At 48.3% G+C, this 17,944-nt stretch overlaps 1 protein-coding gene across 4 annotated transcripts in view; it reads left to right on the top strand.

The window, feature by feature from the left end:
• Positions 1-17,944, top strand: part of grin2ba (glutamate receptor, ionotropic, N-methyl D-aspartate 2B, genome duplicate a) — a 74,280-nt gene that overhangs the window by 1,538 nt on the left and 54,798 nt on the right. For 3 of the 4 annotated variants that reach the window (XR_015103159.1, XM_086132357.1, XM_086132358.1), the window contains exons 2-3: positions 4,526-4,626; positions 5,355-5,462. Coding sequence is in view for 3 of the 4 variants with exons in the window: in XM_086132357.1 (XP_085988483.1) it covers positions 5,436-5,462 (27 nt within the window). In the remaining variant the exon portion in view is untranslated. Of the gene's footprint in view, positions 1-42; positions 851-4,525; positions 4,627-5,354; positions 5,463-17,944 lie in introns of those variants that run through there. The other variant, XM_086132359.1, reaches the window with a different exon arrangement.

The raw sequence follows: 17,944 nt of genomic DNA, 5'->3' as shown, positions 1-17,944 counted from the left end.
TAATTATCAATATTTTTAGTCCCTTTGCTACAATACGGCACCTGTTTTCTATCTTTTCATCTCCATCATCTAAAAATGTGACACGTACGGATTAATTTCAGTTTGTTTTGCTCATCGGCCATCTTAAAATCACGTCTCGCCACGCATACTTCGCCTTGCTCGTGATCAGAGTAGTTGCTGTTCACTTAGGGGAGCTCTGATACAATTTAATTATCGTCATCATTATTATGATTATTGCAAGACGAGGAACAGCCGGTTAATGATTTTGCGAAATTCATTTTTGGAGGTCAACCCGTTGGAGGGAAAATCAAGGGGGGTCATTTTGTTTGCGTGTGTCTGTGTGAGAGCGAGTGCCCGCGTTAGGTACACGGACGAAGACTAACGTGCCAAAGATGCATAGAAAAATCGAAGCCAATCACAAAACTCCTTTTGCTGTCTACCTCATTTTTTTTCCCACTTCCGCCCACTAGGGGAGGTTTAATGCTTCCACTGCCCAGTACATGAAGATAATGAATGACAAAAATCAGACGATTGGGAAACAATTAGCCCCATATGGGCACGCTGGATGGAACATTTTTTTTTTTTTTTTGGTCTGTGGAATTTCCATTTCAAATCTTGGATCTCTAATTCCAAATATAAAAATTCTAGCTGTCACTAACGGGATTTTTTTTTTTTTTTTGGACGCAAATGGACTGAAGCCGCTTTGCCGTTTTCATCCTTTGTTGGCTTTCACGAATCGATTGAAGACCCAAGCAGCGTCTGTGTCGAATCGATAACATAACGCTGATTCGTTCGATTACTCCTGCCAACACAACCGATTGAGTCGATTATTATTATTTTTGTTCAGTAGGTGAGTACGCTGCTTGGAATTTACTCATGGTGATCATATTTACTTTATTATTTATGCTGAATTAGAGAGAGAGAGAGAGATGACCGTTAGCCTTTCATGCACCCTGTAACCTGATAACGCGATAACCCTTAAAGGGTCAAGGTTGGTTGAATCGAGCATTATTTCATCTTTTTGGAACTCTTTCAATTTACTGGACGGCAACAGTCACGGACGCAATCACTTTATCTGCTTAAAGGCTTGCAAAATGTGAGCGTGACGGCGAACCTATCGTGTGAGACGTTCACCGTGTCAGATGCAAAATGTATTTTCACACCCGCTCTTACTTGGCCAGACACGCAGCCACGTCAAAAGCGCAGCCGCGATCGACCCCTTTTTCTTTTGATTAACTCTCCGGGTCGTTGACATCAGTTTGGATTTACACCGCGTGTGCGTGTTTGTCTGCAGTGGAGGTTATGACTGTACCTGGGAAATTCATCTGGGACCCGCATTACGGAAAGGCAAATTGTCTCTCCGCTCCGCCACGCCTGCCGCGAGGCAAAATGGACGCTTGGTTTGGAGCGCGAACGCCTCCGCGACGCTTGCCTCAACACGGCCTTTCAAGTTTTTTCGGAGCGAGTGAACTTTGTGAGGCGCTTGGCAACTCTTCCGCTGGGAGTTGAGCGTGACTGGGATATGAATGTTACGTCCCGCTTACAAGACGCTGCGATAAAAATTGAAAATGGAAAATAGTTGACGCAAGTCTGGAATCGGACATTGTCTTATGTACGCGAGGCGCTCCTACAACGCAAATGCAGACATTGTGGACATTTTTACGCTTCCAGTGCCCGTGGCCGGTTCTGCGCATGGGACGCTGCAGTCCTTGAACTGAGAGCGTCCGCTTGGAAAAGTGGAGGAATGTCGGCTGTAGCTCGGCACCGCTTCCATTTCAACGGAGAGAACGTTTGATTTGCCGAAGCCGGGGTCTTGTCAATCATTCGAACTGCCTCGCCTGTGCTTTATCGCCGGGGTCATCGTTTGAGGAGTGCAAAATTATTGCTGGATTGGTGTCGGTGTGATGATCTTTGGTGTACCCCTCTGCCCCCCCACCAAAAAAAAAAGACAAAATTCTAATACATTCATTAGAATCGGCACATCTACTTCAGAAATAACGTTCTGTATTCAAGCACTCCCCATCCAGCATGTTCAATATACAATCCAACGGCCGGAGAAATCTTTGCACGTGCCTTGATATTGTCGTGCCGCCCAAAAAGTCCATTTTGGGAGAGCAGAGATTTGGGCTGTTCCACTGTCTACTCCCATCCATGTTCGACATTGTGTTGAAATAGAAGCGGTGTGTCGGTACAACATGGAGCTTCTTTGTTGTGGTGGGAAAACAAGAGTATTTCACGATGAATTCCCGTCCTCCGCCCCCACGGGACTGTTTAGCGTTTTAAAAACTGCTCTCAAAGCTTATGCGGAAAAAGAAGTATGCCCGGAGAGCCTTGGGCCGACATGATCTTCATCGATAAACGGGCCAAGAGGGGAGACGGCAGGAGAATACTAATCTCCCGCCGCTTCCTTTTCCTCCCCGCGTTCTTCCGACGTGACGTATCGCATGTCCGGATTCTGAGGACTCGATCAGCCTTAATTAAACCGTCGCAAATTGAGCACTTGGTTATGCGGGGCGGCGCGAAAAAGACCCCAGAAGAACTTGTCTCTTTAAATGAACGATTACATCTGCAGAGCTACATGGATTGTTAGTCTTCCATAACGTGTGTGTGTGTGTCTTGCACGGTGATTAAAGCTTATGTGGGCCAAGGAGCCAACTTAAAAACTAAATCTGGATTTTATTGGCACACTCCCTTCAAGCAGCCGGAATATAGGTCATAATCTAATATAAAAAGCCTGCTCAATAATTCATCGGAGCTGATTAAAAGACGACGTATCGATGCAGACGACCGTCCGCGAGAAGCGACGCGTCTCCTTTAAAAGCAACAGTTGAGCTCCTTTTGCGGCATCTGGATGAGACCGAAGACGTTTTTCGGTGAGCCGTCTCGGTCTGCGTTCACGTGTTGTTGTTTTTTTTTTTGGGCGCCGACATTTCTACGCGTCGGGCAAGTTTGCGTGCGGCCCAATCGAGCTATTAAATATGAACGGAACAATCTGTTCCCCTGCAGCCAAGCGTTTATTATTCAATGACATATGTCACTGAATAATTTCTTCACCCCAAAGTATGGCCCGCGCTCTGCCAGCTTTGGCGATGGCGCGGCGCGGTTTGGCAAAATGACGACGAGTGTCCGCTTGGCTCAGCTGAGATCAGATTTTGGACTTTTTCCAAGGTTCAACGCATCTGACCTGAAAATGTGCTTCGTAAGCGTGCCTTCATTAGCATAAGCGCCATCTTATCAAGCTGATCCGAACAAACAAATCCCGGGTCGGCTCTCGGCCCCCGAATTGATTCCTCTTCAGACCGGGCTGGACAATCGGCCGCGTTCATCGGCGGTACCGTCGATATTCTTCCGCTTGCTCTCTTTTCTACTTTCACATTCTCGCTAATCATGTGTAATTTACGACGGCATTGTGGGGGATGAAAGGGAGAGAACTTTCACAGAGATAAGAAAACCAAGCTGCGTAGCCCGCAGGAGAAAATTGCTGACTCTCCGGCGCTCCGACTCCTGATAACCGATAGGACGACGGCGTCGACTTGTGGAGATGGAGACAAAGTCGTCAACCGAGTCTTGAGCAGCCCTTTTGTTAGGAACGCAATACCGCATTTGGCATGGAGGTATCGTTCAGGAACCCCCCCCCCCCCCCCCCCCCAAAAACATCAGAGGTAACCTTCCAGAATGATCTTCACAATCTATACCAGTTCAAATTTACCGACGCCAGCGGACGTCCTCACCCCAAGCTGGCGTCTCATCCAAAGTGTCTCTCGTGCCGCCCGGCCTGGATTTTCACCTCGCGACCTTGAACGGTGCTAAGCGGATTGCAATTTGCATTCGGGCTGACCGTCGCCTTCCAACTCGCGTTCCTTCACGTGTAAATGAGGAAATATTCCCCCCGGTGGACTTCCGCAGACTTTCAGTCTGCACCTTGAAGCGAGTTGGAGCCGTCTTGGCAGCTCTTCTCGGGCATTCTTCGATAGATGACGTTGTTCTTTCGTTTGTCGGCCATGCATATGAGCGATGCCTGAGCGGATTCGCTCATTTGTGGAGACGGGGCGGCGGTGGGCGGGGGGGGGGTGGTGGTTGGCGATGAACGTGGAGACAATTGAATGCAACTGTACATCTGGAGCGAAATGTATCATTTACCCGATTGGGCTGGTTTTCTGTTTTGAGTCAGCTCAGCAGTTTTAGCCTTTGCCAATCTGCACGCACACACGGTTGACTCCAGGGAGTTCGGAGACGCAGTTAAACAGATTAAAGCTGAATGGAGCTGTTTGTTTATTTTTGTTGTTGTCGTCTCCAAGTGGCCTTCACTGTGTTTTTCCATTTTATTTGAAACTCGATAACACCAAGGGGGGGGGGGGGGGGCGGCTGTTTCAAATAACCAAATCGGCGTGTGTTTGTTAGCTGGTTCTAAGTCGATCAATCTTCAGGCGGCGGGTTCAAATGTTGCAGCGGGCACGAACGGCTCTTGAAAGCGTCGGTGACCCCCTGGTAACCGTCTGCCCTCCTTGTGCCCCTTTTAAAACAGCGGACGTCAGCTCGCCGGAGCCGAGAGGAGGAGAGAAAAGAAGCCTGCCTCCCGTGGAGTACGTTTACCTTGAAATTGCCGCTTTCCCCCTGAAATTGCTGGTGAGTTCTCCAAGCGACGTCACCCGCGTCGTTACGAAGCAAAGTTACCTAGCAAGCGCCTCACCTGCTCATTCTGGACATCTAATGTTGGCAAAATGAAAGCCTGCATGCTCATGAGTTGGAGAGGTGTCAATTAATGAATCAAGAAGGGCAAGCAAGCGCACAATAGTGATAAAGCGCTGTTGTTCAAAAAAAAAAAAAACAAACAAAAAAAAGATTTAGTCCTCCAAATGTTGTTTTATCCTCCTCTGAGTTCATTCAAGTCATTTTTTGATTAATTGGCTGATGATGGATGCCATCATTCAAGTTTGAGACGCGCTTCTCGCTTGAACCTCTCCCATCGTCACCGTAATTTCTAATCACGGTGACATGACATCACAAATCGACTGATTGAATACTCGTTCAGTTCGTTGCCTCCCGATGATGAATACTTGAACAAATACCGGTCACAAGATGCATTTGGGACCACGACACGTTCTAATCAAATCCGCAACTTGAAATCTGCCGTGTTCTGCTTCATGGAGGAAACGTTTTCAAGAAGAAGGGCGATGTGGTGGGAACCAAACTGTTCAGCCCGAATTAGAATACTGTTTTTTTTTAAAAAAAATCAAACGTAGAAACCATCTTTGTTGCTATGGCGTCTGTGTTGCATCGAGCGCGCCAAGTACGGAGCTTGTAAGCTAGTTGCCGATGATCAATAATCATCTCCTCTCTTGTGTTGATTGCAGTGCGGCCTCCCTCAGTCCGAGGCTATGAGAGGGAGAGCGGAGGCCCAGGCTGCACCATCATGCTACTTCTGAGACGAAGGGATGAGACTTGGGCCCACAAAACACAAGGTAAGACCAAACAAATGCACGGGGCCTTCTCTTTCATTCAAGGCGTTTTGCGGACTCGAGCGTGTCTTCTCGCGTGGCTTTTTTTTTCTTTTCTATCTGCGTGTGACTACTCCAAAGCTCAGTGATGGCTGCTTCGAAATCCCGCAGCCTTCTTGTATCTCGTCGTGTGCTTAAGGGTTCGGATCAAGGTTCAAGGTGGAATTTACGGGGGGGGTGCTTTTTTCACGGTGCGCGCTTTGATCGATGCCCCCTTGACTTGATCCAGCACCCGTCGACATTCGCGCTCCTTTCTCGTGACGCTTGAGCCACAGACGAGGATTTGTTGAGTGTTCGCCCGTTGATGTGTGGCCTTTCAGCGTCCGCTTGCGTTCTGTCATTCATGTGGATTATGAAAGAAAGGAGGAGGTTCTCTTTGTTGTGCTAAGACATCATTCTTTTTAGCCCTGGACCAAATTGCGCAGATTGAGCTCAAGGGCGGCCGTTATCGCATCCGCCGCTTTTTGTTTCGTTTTCTCACACATGAATCCACCCCAGCTGCATTTTTGTGGTGAAAAAAAAAAAAGCATGTTATTCCGAAATGATTGATTCGTTTGACACCACATGCTTCTATCGCGTGTCCTCCCGTGCACTATTCAGAAGCCAAACTGTACCAGAAATAGAGCAGAGGAGCGCGAGTGTTTTGTTTGGTTCTCTTTTTGTAAAGCGGGGCTGTAAACTGTTGTGGGGTCTGCGCACCAACAAGGCAGTCGTAACACACTTCCTCCTATTACTTAATCGTCTGCCTTGGCCGGCTTTGGGCGGGGGGCGAGGGGTGCACGGCGCGATAATGAAGTGCCTCTGCCTCGGCCCGCTGTCATTAGCTGAAAGTCACACAGCTCCGTGGGCCAACGCTGACGCTGCACCGCGCCTACAACCGACTTACATCATGAGACATTACCATATAGATGAATTGACTGCACTATTGCGTCGCATAAACGGTCATCCTCGCTCCTCGGAGGGGGGAAAGAAAAAAAAGTGCCACTAATGGCCCCCTGGAGGCTTATTTCGTCTCGTCTGATCGGACAGTCTCCAAACGGCGTCCACTTCTGGAGTTACCTTTAGTTCAGGGGTTCTCAAACCAGGGTCAACCCCCCCCCCACCCCCCCCCCCCCCCCCACACACACACTCCGTTTTTTTCCCCAACATATTCCAAATCTGCAAAAAAAAAAAGATTTAGCCTATAGTGCAATATAAGACTTGGTGTAAGTGCAACTAAGACATCTCTCTGCCATCTGTTGGTGAATGGTGATATTACAACTTTAAACTCTCGGCGATCCCTGCATATTCTCGGTTCGGCAACTGCGGATTTGCATCTTTACAGAGTTTTATTTTTATTTTTTCCAGTTTTTGTTTTTTCATGAAACCCCGCCCCTCCCCCATTTCCTAGCCCTCCTCTTTAAAGATTTCCTGGTTTAGCGTGACAAAATGCCCGCCGTGGAAAAGGTCATTCAAAGAAAACAGCCAGTGGTGGTTTTTGCACTCCGGTATGCTCATCTTTGATTGATCAGATGCAGCATTTGATTTTGCAAAATGAAATTACTTGTCATAGCCAGAGATTTGGGATGGACCCTTTGATGAATGCCCGCGTATCGAAGGACTGCTCTAATGCATTTCTCTTCATCTCCGCTCCACTAAGCAGCATTTTCTTCACCGCTATAAAAGCTGCACTAGACAAAATAAATCCGGGTATTCTCGAAATAGGGGCGCAATCTGCACCCCGCCATCGGATTTGATGGTTGCGCATCATGGGCTGCAGCGCAGGGAAGAGGGGACAAGGCTGTTTGTAATGTGACTTAAGACGAAACGGCCGAGCGTGCTTACCGACCCCTCCGCCGTCCTCGAGCGCTCGCCGCTTTGCGAGGGGAGCAGCGCCAGAACGCCACCGCGGGCCCCGTTGCTCTTCCAATGTCATGGCTAATGCTCCCGTTGCTCGGGCGGCCTCAACCGACTCCGGCGAACTCCGCAGGCTCCTTTGCTTTTACGCCGGAGGGCTCTCAGCCTTGCTCCCTCTGAAAGCCTCCCCGAGACCGAGCTGGGATTGCGCCAGGACGTAATACAAAAGTTATTGATTGGGTTGCGTTAAGGGGAAAAAAATAAAATACCCGCCAGGAAGTGGAGGGGAAGAACTCGCAGTGGGAAGCTAATGCCACTCTGCGGGTCTTTGGCCTCCAAGTGGCAAAACCTAGGGAATGCGGGAGCTCCGCCGCAGAGAGGAGGACAAAATGTGACCGCATGAAAAAGAAGTTGCATCACTTCTTTTTGTCACACATCTTCCGGCAGTAAAATGTTGCATTGGAAACAAAAAGAAAGGAGATACGGCCAGAGTAGAATTTGTCCAAGTCTGACTGATTGACAGTGTGGTCGGGGGGGGGGGGGGGGGGGGTTGGGGGGGGGGGTGTAGGATGTTTTTAAAGTCTTAAATTATAGAATGATGAACCATAGCACTCCCCCAATTTAGTTGATTTAACCCAAAGTGGGCATGCTAATGATGCCCCCCCCCCCCACCCCCCCATCATTATATGACTGCATTGTTAAAACATGAGCATTTTCTAATTGGACTGTGCGATAACAAGCACAACAATGAGTCACTGAGCGGCTCCATTGAACCCATTTTAATAGACTCCTAATCGTCAATGGCGGGAAGAGAAGCAGTCGGCCTTCAAAACGTCCTCGCTCCTTCCTTTGTTATGCGACACGGACGCGACAGGTTGATGCGCTACGCCGAGCACGGCATTCAATTTGGGCTACGGTTAGTCCCCTTCACGATCGCGGCTGACGTGACGGCTTGCGGCTGCCACCCGACGGACATGGAAAGCGGAGCGTCGAAGCCGAGAAATATGTTTTCATCATGTGATCGATTTTCGGTTGTCCGCCATGTTGGAGGTTAAGATTAGAAGGATAACAAAGGCTTGAGCTAGAAAGACGAGTAGAGCAGTTTGTTTGTGAGGTGGTAGGAGCCGTGTTGTTTGGATTCTTTTTTTTTCTGGGAAAGAACCACCAACGGGGCGAGTCCAGAGGAGCCTGATATCATGGGAAAACAATTGATCAGAGATTGTGAACTGTTTTAACCCCGCGACTGCAGTGCATTTCATTTTCGGCTCCCTTTGATTTCCTCAGTAATGGCCGGTCTCAACCAAACGCCTGCTATGTTGTCTGCAGTCGGTAAAACCTTCGAGGGCGCATGAAGATACGCCGTCCTTCTGTTACTCCGAGAGGTGTTATTTCTTGCAAAGTCTTCATTTCTTCATAGCATATGACGATATCCAGCCCCCCCCCCCCCAATACTTTTTCTCACTCCTGTGACTAAGTCCTGTGTTAGCTGCACAAGAACTGAGGCAACATTTAACCGCTTCAAGTCTGTTTGCTGCTCTGCTCATTTGGAAACCTCTCTGCAAACCATCCCAATGCGCCCGCTGAAAATTGGGGGTCAAAAGGTGAATTCGCTTGGAAATTCCTCCTCCCTGTCCAAAATGCAAAGCTGTCAAGAGCTCGCAGAAATTGAAAGAGTCCGCACATAGACATAAATCAACAAACGTAGAGTACATACATGGTGTCTTCGTAACGCTGTCAGTTGCGTTTCCCTCAATGTTGTCTTTGCCATTTTTTACTTGTTCCCTCAATGTCTTACTTCCACACGCACGCACCCCCCCCCCCCGACTTAAACACTTGTTTTTAATTATATCTCTGTATAATGGCAGCGGCAGACATGAGCTGAAACGGGGCTGTTGGACCAAAGCAAATTTCATCAGTTTAGGGAAAAAAAAGTTGCAGCGCAAGCCATTTTCTGACACGTCGTAATATTTTAAAGCTAATATCGATGCTGTAGCCGTTTCCTCCCTTTGTTTTTCCAGGTCACAGGTCAAAGTGATGCGTCGTAAAATGTTCATGTGAGATTGGACTCTTTCTGGGGTTAATCGCTCGGTGTATAAACTCACCGGTCACAAAAAAACAAACAAACAAACCCTTAGTTGTGATTCATATTGTCAGATGGGAAATAAATTCTTTATTTTCATGCTCGTAGTTCTCGGTGATGTACGGACGTTTTAAATTTTACAACTGTAGTGCTCTGTTTAGTAATGTGTCCGTTGCATACAAAGTATTACCCCCGCCCCCACCAGTGGAGTTCAATGCCAGGGATGGGCAATTTAAATGGTTGAGGAAAATTTAGACGTCGAGGAAAATTAGGTCAAAACAAACACAAAAAGTAAAAACAAAAAAAAAATCGTCTCAAAATTCTGATAATCCTCAAAAGTGGGGATTAACCTACCCCCCCACCTCAAAAACATACTCATTTAAACCCCCCCAAATCTTGATGTTAAAATGAACCAATTGCGTTGATTTAATCAGCATCAACTGCAGACCCCCCCCCCCCCCCCGACACATATACACACATTTGTTTGCGTGCGCACTCTGAGACACTCGCGCCACGTTATCCGCCTACAATCGCGACCACCTCGCTGTGAGCAACGAGACATTCTCCCCCTGCGCCCGAAGGCCTTCTGCTCCTCGATCGCTTCCCCCCCCCCCCCCGCGGACTCGCTCTCTACGGTGGGTAGGAGCCTGTGGTGAGGTCTTCATAAATCAAGACGCTTGCGCCGGCTACTTTTTAATTAAAACCGTGAATCAGGCCGCCTTGATTATGAATTGTACTCCGCTGCCGCTGAATAAAATATACAGGCTTTCGCTTCAACCCAACTCCGCTCTGACGCCCCCACCCCTGTCTCGCATGTCTGCTTCCATCTCGCATTCACTCTTCAATTTTCGGAAATGGAGAACGTTCACAGCAGGCTTTGGCCACGAACAGCTGCTGAAGGTTGACAGTATTGTGAAATAGCCAGGGAGCTTAGCGCTTGCATAAATGTAATAACTCCAAATACAGAGTGCGGCGCCACCGGGGTCAACACCGTTATATCACAGCCAAACGCGGCGCTACCTGTCGCCACTCCTTCCATTATCGCCGCTGACGCGCCGCGAGCTCACGCCGTCCGCTCGCGTTAGGATACGAAGGACATCGACAATAAATGCACGCGTCGTGGTGTCTGCGTTCGATACGTTCATGTGCCTTTAAGAGGCGGGGCCTAGCGTGGCGGCATGTGATGTTGGAGAGCCCCGTGTGTGTGTGTGTGTGTGAGAGTGTCTGGGCGACAGCCGTGGCAAACAGCAGCTTCTACGCGTGTGTGTTTGTATTTTACTGTTCACCTCGCGTTCACTAAACAAACGGTGGTGTTTCCTTTCCCACCTGTGAAGGCATCGTGACAGTAGGACCTCCAATACGGGGTCGATGAACCTCAGTAAAGTGGGGGGGGGGGGGCACGGTACAATCTGTCAGTGAATATGTGTGTGTGTGTGTGTTTTGGAAGGCACTCACTGAAATGCAAATTGACCGCTCTGCAGAATCAAACGCATGAGTGATAACGCCCTGCAAATTGAAGGGACCAAAGTGATTGACTCTGATGACTCTCGTGCTGTAAATAGAGTCCTCCATGTCGTCATGGCGACAGGCATGGAGTGAGCTCTGGACGAGTCCTGTCCCGAGTTACAGTCAGGTTGTATTTTCCAGATAGCACCTCCATATTTCACTTGTTGTGAGCAATCTCAGATTTAAACACAACCGATGAGCGTTCCGGCAGTCATCATCTCGATGGATCCTCGCTCGTTTCGCTTGAAAACGTTCCACGATGCTCCTGATGACAAAAGCTCTGATAACCATGTTACAAATTACAAACGTCCCGCGTTCAAAGAGCCAAAATGGCTGCTACGTGGAGCTCCGAGACGCCCAAAATCGCGCGGCGTGGTCATGGGAGACGGCGTTAAGTGTCGAGAGGAAGCCCAGACCGTCATGGCATTGCTTGCAGCTTTTAATCAGGACTTTAAAACCCCGTGCGCATTGCTGTGCTACTCCTTTCATCACCACTTCAGATTTGTTTTCCTCCGATGAAATTCAAAAGCAGTTTGTGTCCATGGCAACTGCCCCCGCATGCCCCCCCCCCCCCGCACAACATTTTACAAAATGTACCTTTTTGCTCTTTTTTTTTTTAATGAGCAGCCAACAAAGCAACAAGTTGGAACGCTCTGTTGTTCTTGTTTGTTCACCGAGCGCGTTGCCTTTTTGTTGAAATTATTGGCAGGTTAGATTGTGCGGCGACGCAGCAATTGAAATTCACTCCAAGCCGTGTGCCGTGGCAGCCTTTGTGTACGGTGGCAGTTTAGAACGTCTGTGCTGAGGTTGGTTATTTTTAACTACGCCTGATACAAGGCGCTACCGGTTTGATATTGAGCCCCCCCCCCCCCCCTGCAGCTGAGTAACAAGCGGGCAGAGAATCGTTCTCGCTCTGCCCAGTGAGCCCGTACGCTGTCCCAACGTCGCTCCCCAAGGACACGTGGACGGTGTGGGACGAGCTTAGCTCATTTACTGAGCACACATCGTCATCATCGGGGGCAATTGCTCATTCTTTCCTTTGACGTGACAGCTGCGGAACAGATGAAACTGCCCGCAGCTGTTTGGCAACATGCCGGTTCTGCGTCTGAGGGACTGAGACCAGAGTGTTGTGTGTGTGTGCTCAAACATCCTGGTCCACGCACCTCAGTCAAGCCCGAGGTCAGAACAGAATCAAAACAGTTTGTTCTCGTCTCAGGAGGGGTGTACAGTACTCCCGACAGGAAACTGTTCCTTTTTTTTTTTTCTTTTGCATATCAAGTCTCTTGCAGACAGAAATATATTCAAACCTTCAGATTGAGAAATGTTTTGACACCGCTGCGCAAGATAAGTTTGGTCTCTCTCTTTCTCCCCCCTCCCCCTCTCCCAGGGACATGTTTCTATTTACACCACCTCCTGAAGAGACGCTTAATCTTGTCAATGATTTGTGGTTTTCGCAGCCAAATCCGTCTCCGCTCTCGCCCTCGCCCTCTTCTTTCTCACCCCGTGCTCGCTTTTGTATATTTTGCTCGCTTCCACCTCGCTCGCCTTGCCACAGGTGCCACCTGGCCCGCGCTTGCTTGTGTCAGACCTTCACAGGAGCGTGTACGGTACACGGCGCGGGGGAATGTGCATTGCGTGTTCGCTGGTAGAGGCTCAGGGCAGGGAGTGACCGCTCATGACGATAAAAGCGCCGTCATCACTTTAAAGGTGTTTTATTGTCATCGTTTCACGGATTAGAAGCGCAATAATCTCGTCCATCTGGTTCCGAGTTGTTATTTTTGGCGGCGGGATCCCGTCGTTTTTGGATTAGTAGGTTTTTGGGAGGATGTGTGGTGAGAAACAACAAGGCTGCACGGCGAGGTATTTACTCCATTGTGTGTCCGCGGCGGATGTTCGACTGAAGCGCTTTTCTTGAAGGATGAGAGTTGAATGCGATGGCTTCAAGTCCGAGTCGGCGTCTCTTGGGTATGATTGGATGCAACGCAACTCCAGCCAGAACGCGGACTAATCCGCCGCTGCGGTTGTCTGCGCGTATGACAACACAAAAAAAAAGCAAGAAGTATCTTTCTATGGGGACAGTTCCAAAATTAACAACATATTTATAATAATAATAATTTCCAATACCGGATTGTCCGATGCTGGCCAGTTCAACAGTTTCGACTCAGGTTCTTCATTTGTCTGTCTCACAAGATGACATAAAATATCCTCAAGTGAAGTAACACTGCACACCCGTGACGTATAACGAACGTGGCTGAATATTGACTGATGAGTTTCATTTTCAGCTATCAATTCTCTGGCTAATTTTACACATTTCAATTAGTCTCGGGTATTCTTGAGTCAGACCCTTATTAGAAGCTGCGGGGACTTGGGCTTCACAGTCCGAGCTTTGCGCGACGCCTCCCGCCGTCCCTTTTTTTTTTTTTTTCTTCGCTTGATCATCCCAATTTTGTTGGCAATGTGAGGATGCCACAGATGTGGTTGCAGCCGCTCTCTGTGCCCCCGATCTCCCGGGTTGATGTTGAAACTCCCCAAAGGGATAATGACATCTAAGATGGTCTCTCCGACGGATGAACACCCGCATTTAATCCCACCTAATGCTCAGTCTGGACAGGCATGCGCGCCTCCAAGAAGAAAAAATAAAAACCCCGCCAACGTTATACACAGACAAGATAAAACGGTTTTCCACTTCGTCAGGCCTCAGCGATACATAAACCAACAGTTAGTCAGAGTTGCCAGCTCAAACACAAGCAGACCGGAATCAACACGAATACAGGTGTCTGCTTTAAAATAAACATGCTAAAATGAAAAGAAGTCGTGCAAGCCTCCTCGAGGACCGCAGTTTGACACCTACGCTGTAGTCGTACTTGCTAAGATACAGCGAGACCACCAAGGCCGGAGTCGCCTTGCATAGCATCCATCTGCAGTCCGGTCATCTTAGAAAGTGGCGTGAAGACGTTGGGACTGACTTCCAATCACGTGAATGGTCAAGCCAAATCCTGTAAAATATTATCAAGGCGACGGGGAGTTGAAGAGGCGCTGCTTTATCTTTGGAGGGTCACCGCGGCACGGCGAAGCGCAGTTTGTTAAAGAAAAGAGATTTACGGCAGCGAATGAGTCCAGCCATGAAGATGATCTTTGTGCCCGGATGATCTTTGTGAACTTGACCAACTCAATGGAAGAAAAATAAGAAATCTTTTCGAGAGGGGAAAGTAAAAATACACAGAGGTAACATGGTTGCAAAACTGTGCACACCCTCTTATAACCGGCGACGTGGCTGTGTTTAGCATGGACCAGTCACATTCCAACTCATGTTGAGTGGGAGTCTGAATAACCCCAACTCAAACTCAGGTGTTCTAGTGGGCTTTTCAAAATGCAACACCTTATTGCTCTACATCGATTCCATTGTTTACATTTCCAGATCATCGCTTACACGGCGTTTATGAAAAATCACCAATGCCTGGTGAGCTGCTTTTGGAACAGGCCTGCAGGCTACTCGAGTGGTCTTTGAGAGCGACCTTGTGCCCGCAGGCACTGCGTTGTTGACTCCTTGTATATACTGTACTTCTTCATAATGTTGAGGCCAGTGAGTGCATATTTATCAACACACGCAAATGCGGCTATTTGGTTCCTAAAATAAGTAGGGAATCGGTGCAGAGGCGTAATTAGAGACCCACTGCAACAGGGAGCCACGGTGCCCCCATTTCTTTCCCCGTACCACAATTAGAATCATTTATGACCACCATTAGCCTCTGTAAATATCTTCATGAAGTGGTTTTTGCAATCATATGGATGAAAATGACACAGCGTCACTCGGCTTCAGTCGCAATATGTGTGATCGAGGGCGGCTTTTGCGTACACCGTGACAACCTCGCGTAGCTGGATAAAAATCACACGGATGCCGTGAGCAAATGTTTTCGTTGTAGGCAGCGCGATCCATTCGCTCGGTTGCTCGCGCATTGTGTCTGTGAGTGATAAAGCTACCATCACATCTCACGGCCAATTCGATGAATTGTTCAGGGGTATAAAGTTCTTCCGCCAATATGTGTATCGCTAAGTTTGTTCGATAAGAATGTTTAACTGTTAAAAGGTGTGAGATGTTGCTATTATCCTTAAAATGCGCGACTGGATTTCTCCTACTTGCCTATACATCTAGCTAGCGCTAGCAAAGGGATTATGCACCTTTGCTAGCGCTAGCTAGCACCACGACACACCGGATTTAGGATTAAGTCCATGCACTGTGGATGCTTTGGACGTCGTGCACACAGTTAGTGTGCAGAGATTGTGTCTGCTGTCCTCTTATAAATTAAAAAAAAAAAAGGGGACAAATCGCCCTCCTCCAGTTTTTATGCAAATACCTCCATGGACAAACCTGACACTTAACATGTAATGAGGAGAGGGTGATGAAAAAGTGTGAATGCCGGAGGTAGATAAGTGGCAGAAATGAGAGGAAGCCTTGTTCAGACAGACAAAAATGATCAACGAGAGCGAGAACTGGCGGAACAGAATTGAAATGAAAGGAATAGGGAGGAACTGGAAAGGAAGAGCATGATGGCAGCTTCAGCTTCCTCTCTTTTTTTAGAGGGGAACCGGACGCCATCATGAAAGTCGATCGGTTCCGGAGTCTCTGTGAATGTGTGCGTGAAGGCCGGCCTGTCTGATTCACTGCGGGGGCTGCTTGAGTGGCTCTTTCCGAACAAAACGCACACGGACAAAGTCTTCCACCTCCACAGATAGGCCGCATAAATATTTATCAGAGCAGTTTGTAATGAGTCGGCACATCAAGCCAGAATCTCGAAGATATGTTTGTGTTTCGTGCGGGTCGAGCGGCGACTCGGGTGTCCGGTTCATTCCTTCTCAGTATGCGGCGGGGTGACCCGGTGGCGTCTCCGGGGCTGAGAGAGGTTCACCTTCTCAAAAGCCTCTCCACAGACCGAAAAGCGGTTTTAACATTCTCATTTGCCGTCGGCCTGTTAAATCAATTGCATAACAAAACGATCTGAAATCGCAGGCAAGGTTACTTTTTCTATGAAAGGGGGGGCGGGGGGGAGAAAAAAATCCTACAAAAATGTCAGTTCTAAAAAATGCACGAGGGAGCGACTGCTGCACGGCTCCGCTCACAACCTTTCAAACCAAATTCATCATCTGCACGCAAACGCGCATTCATGTCGTCCACAAGTGCACCAACCATTCTGCAGCTTGCCCCGGTGTGGATTTATTACCGTGAAAGCAGCGCATGTTGCTATAGGAACAGAGTGCAGTTCACTTAAATATATTAAAGTCAGAATCGGCTGATTATTTTCTTTTTTTTTTCCTCGCTCCCCACCTGCACAAAGATTCAGGCTTGTTTGGCTGACTGACAAGTTTATTGTGTGTGCATGTTTGTGGCATCCGAATCGTGACCTGCGCTCTAATAGCTGTCCACTCGCAGAGAAATGCCTGCTCTCCCGGCTATTATTTTATGATTTCGAGCTGACATCAATTGGAATTTTAGAGCAGCGCCAATTACAGAGCGGTGGCCTCACATCACCTGCTTTGTCACCTTCCACTGCAAAAAAAGGAGTCGCGTTGACCTGGATGTCCATGAATGACTCGGTTCATTGTTAATTTGGGCTCATTTTATACCCCCCACCTTTTTTTTTTTTTTTTTTTTTTTTGTCAGTGTGGTCTGAGTAACTACCCGAGACATCTTGTTCTTACCTAATTGGCCGATGCCTCGTTGCATTCTGTGCAGCATCAGAGGCCGGAGTCAGTCGTAAAAAAAAAAAAAAAAAAAAGGAATAGGACCCCAGTGCTTGGAAGATTCCTGGCATTTGGAGAAAAAAAAGTGTGCTCATCCTGCAGCAAGGTGCGTTGGCCCTTCAAGACGGGTCCTCCTTTGTTTTTATGCTGTTTTCAAGAGTTCTCCCCTTCAAGTGAACTCTTTTTGAATATTTCTCCAAATAGTGGCCTCGAGCCTAATGGGGTGCCTTGTCAACTTTAGACAAATAAGTGCCTCTTATCAAATTGGCACCTGGTTTCCCCCATTGGGAAAATAGCACTTGAAGGAGGCGTTTTGTGCATTCTACTCGAGGGATAAAGTCTTACGACACACTGAGGGGTTTGATAGAGTCGAGGCTTGTGCGTGCCAAAAGAGGAGCAAACTTGTCCGCTCACACGGACCCAATGTGAAAGCTGAGCTACGAAGTCGGCGCAACCAGAATTGCCTTCAAATTTGCAGCGCGGTTCGAGAGTGGCCTCCCAGCAAATAGCCTGGCTGCTTTTCCCGCTGGTTGCGCTGTTGCTTGTAGCGCTCTGAAATCACTCTGCCGACTTCAATGTGTGGGTTTGTGGCCGCGCACTGTACCCTGAATACCTTTTGGAGTGAGTGAACGTCCATGCCCGCTATTCGTCAAAGCTGGCAATTTCAGTCGATTGCACACTGTTAGCAATCTGTTAGAGTGAACACGCAGCTCACTGTCTGCTACCTCGACAAGTCCTGACTATGCCTTAAGTTACCACGGCAACCGGTGGTGATACTCGCCCAATGCGACCGACACAAGCGTCATCATCATTTACAGACTTGGTGACTCCGGAGCTATAATGAAGAGTGACTCTTGTGACATCGTTTTGTGGGTTGTTATTGGAGACCTCTGAAGTGTCTGACACTCCCTCCCAATCAGGAGCTGTTCACACTGCAAATGGGTGGCGTGCGCGCTCTCGGCCAACTGGCTAATATTTGATCACATGGCCCCTTTAAGTTAGGTGGTGATGATGATGATGATGATTTTTCTCGTGATGAGCTTTCCGGATGCCTCTGTGCTCCCGATGTAGCGGGATTTGCGCCTTCAGATTAGTTCCGCCCTGATTTGATCCTTTTTCATGTTCTCAAAGCTCTCCGTTAAAACAGTTTGATGAAAGGAATGAGTGTGAGTTGTTGGAGACTTTGCAAGTGAGAAGGCCGGGCCCCGCGGACGATCGGCAGTCCACCCGTGTGTAAGCGATACGGCCGCTGTGTGCGCTGGTGTGGCTAATCGAGCAAATGGTG

The sequence above is a fragment of the Hippocampus guttulatus genome, chromosome 16 (genome assembly GCF_054856545.1).
Source record: "Hippocampus guttulatus isolate MCC_2025c chromosome 16, RoL_Hgut_1.0, whole genome shotgun sequence".
Taxonomy (NCBI): Eukaryota; Metazoa; Chordata; class Actinopteri; order Syngnathiformes; family Syngnathidae; genus Hippocampus; species Hippocampus guttulatus.
Note: the sequence above shows the minus strand (reverse complement) of the source record. Positions and strands in the feature narration are given on the sequence as shown.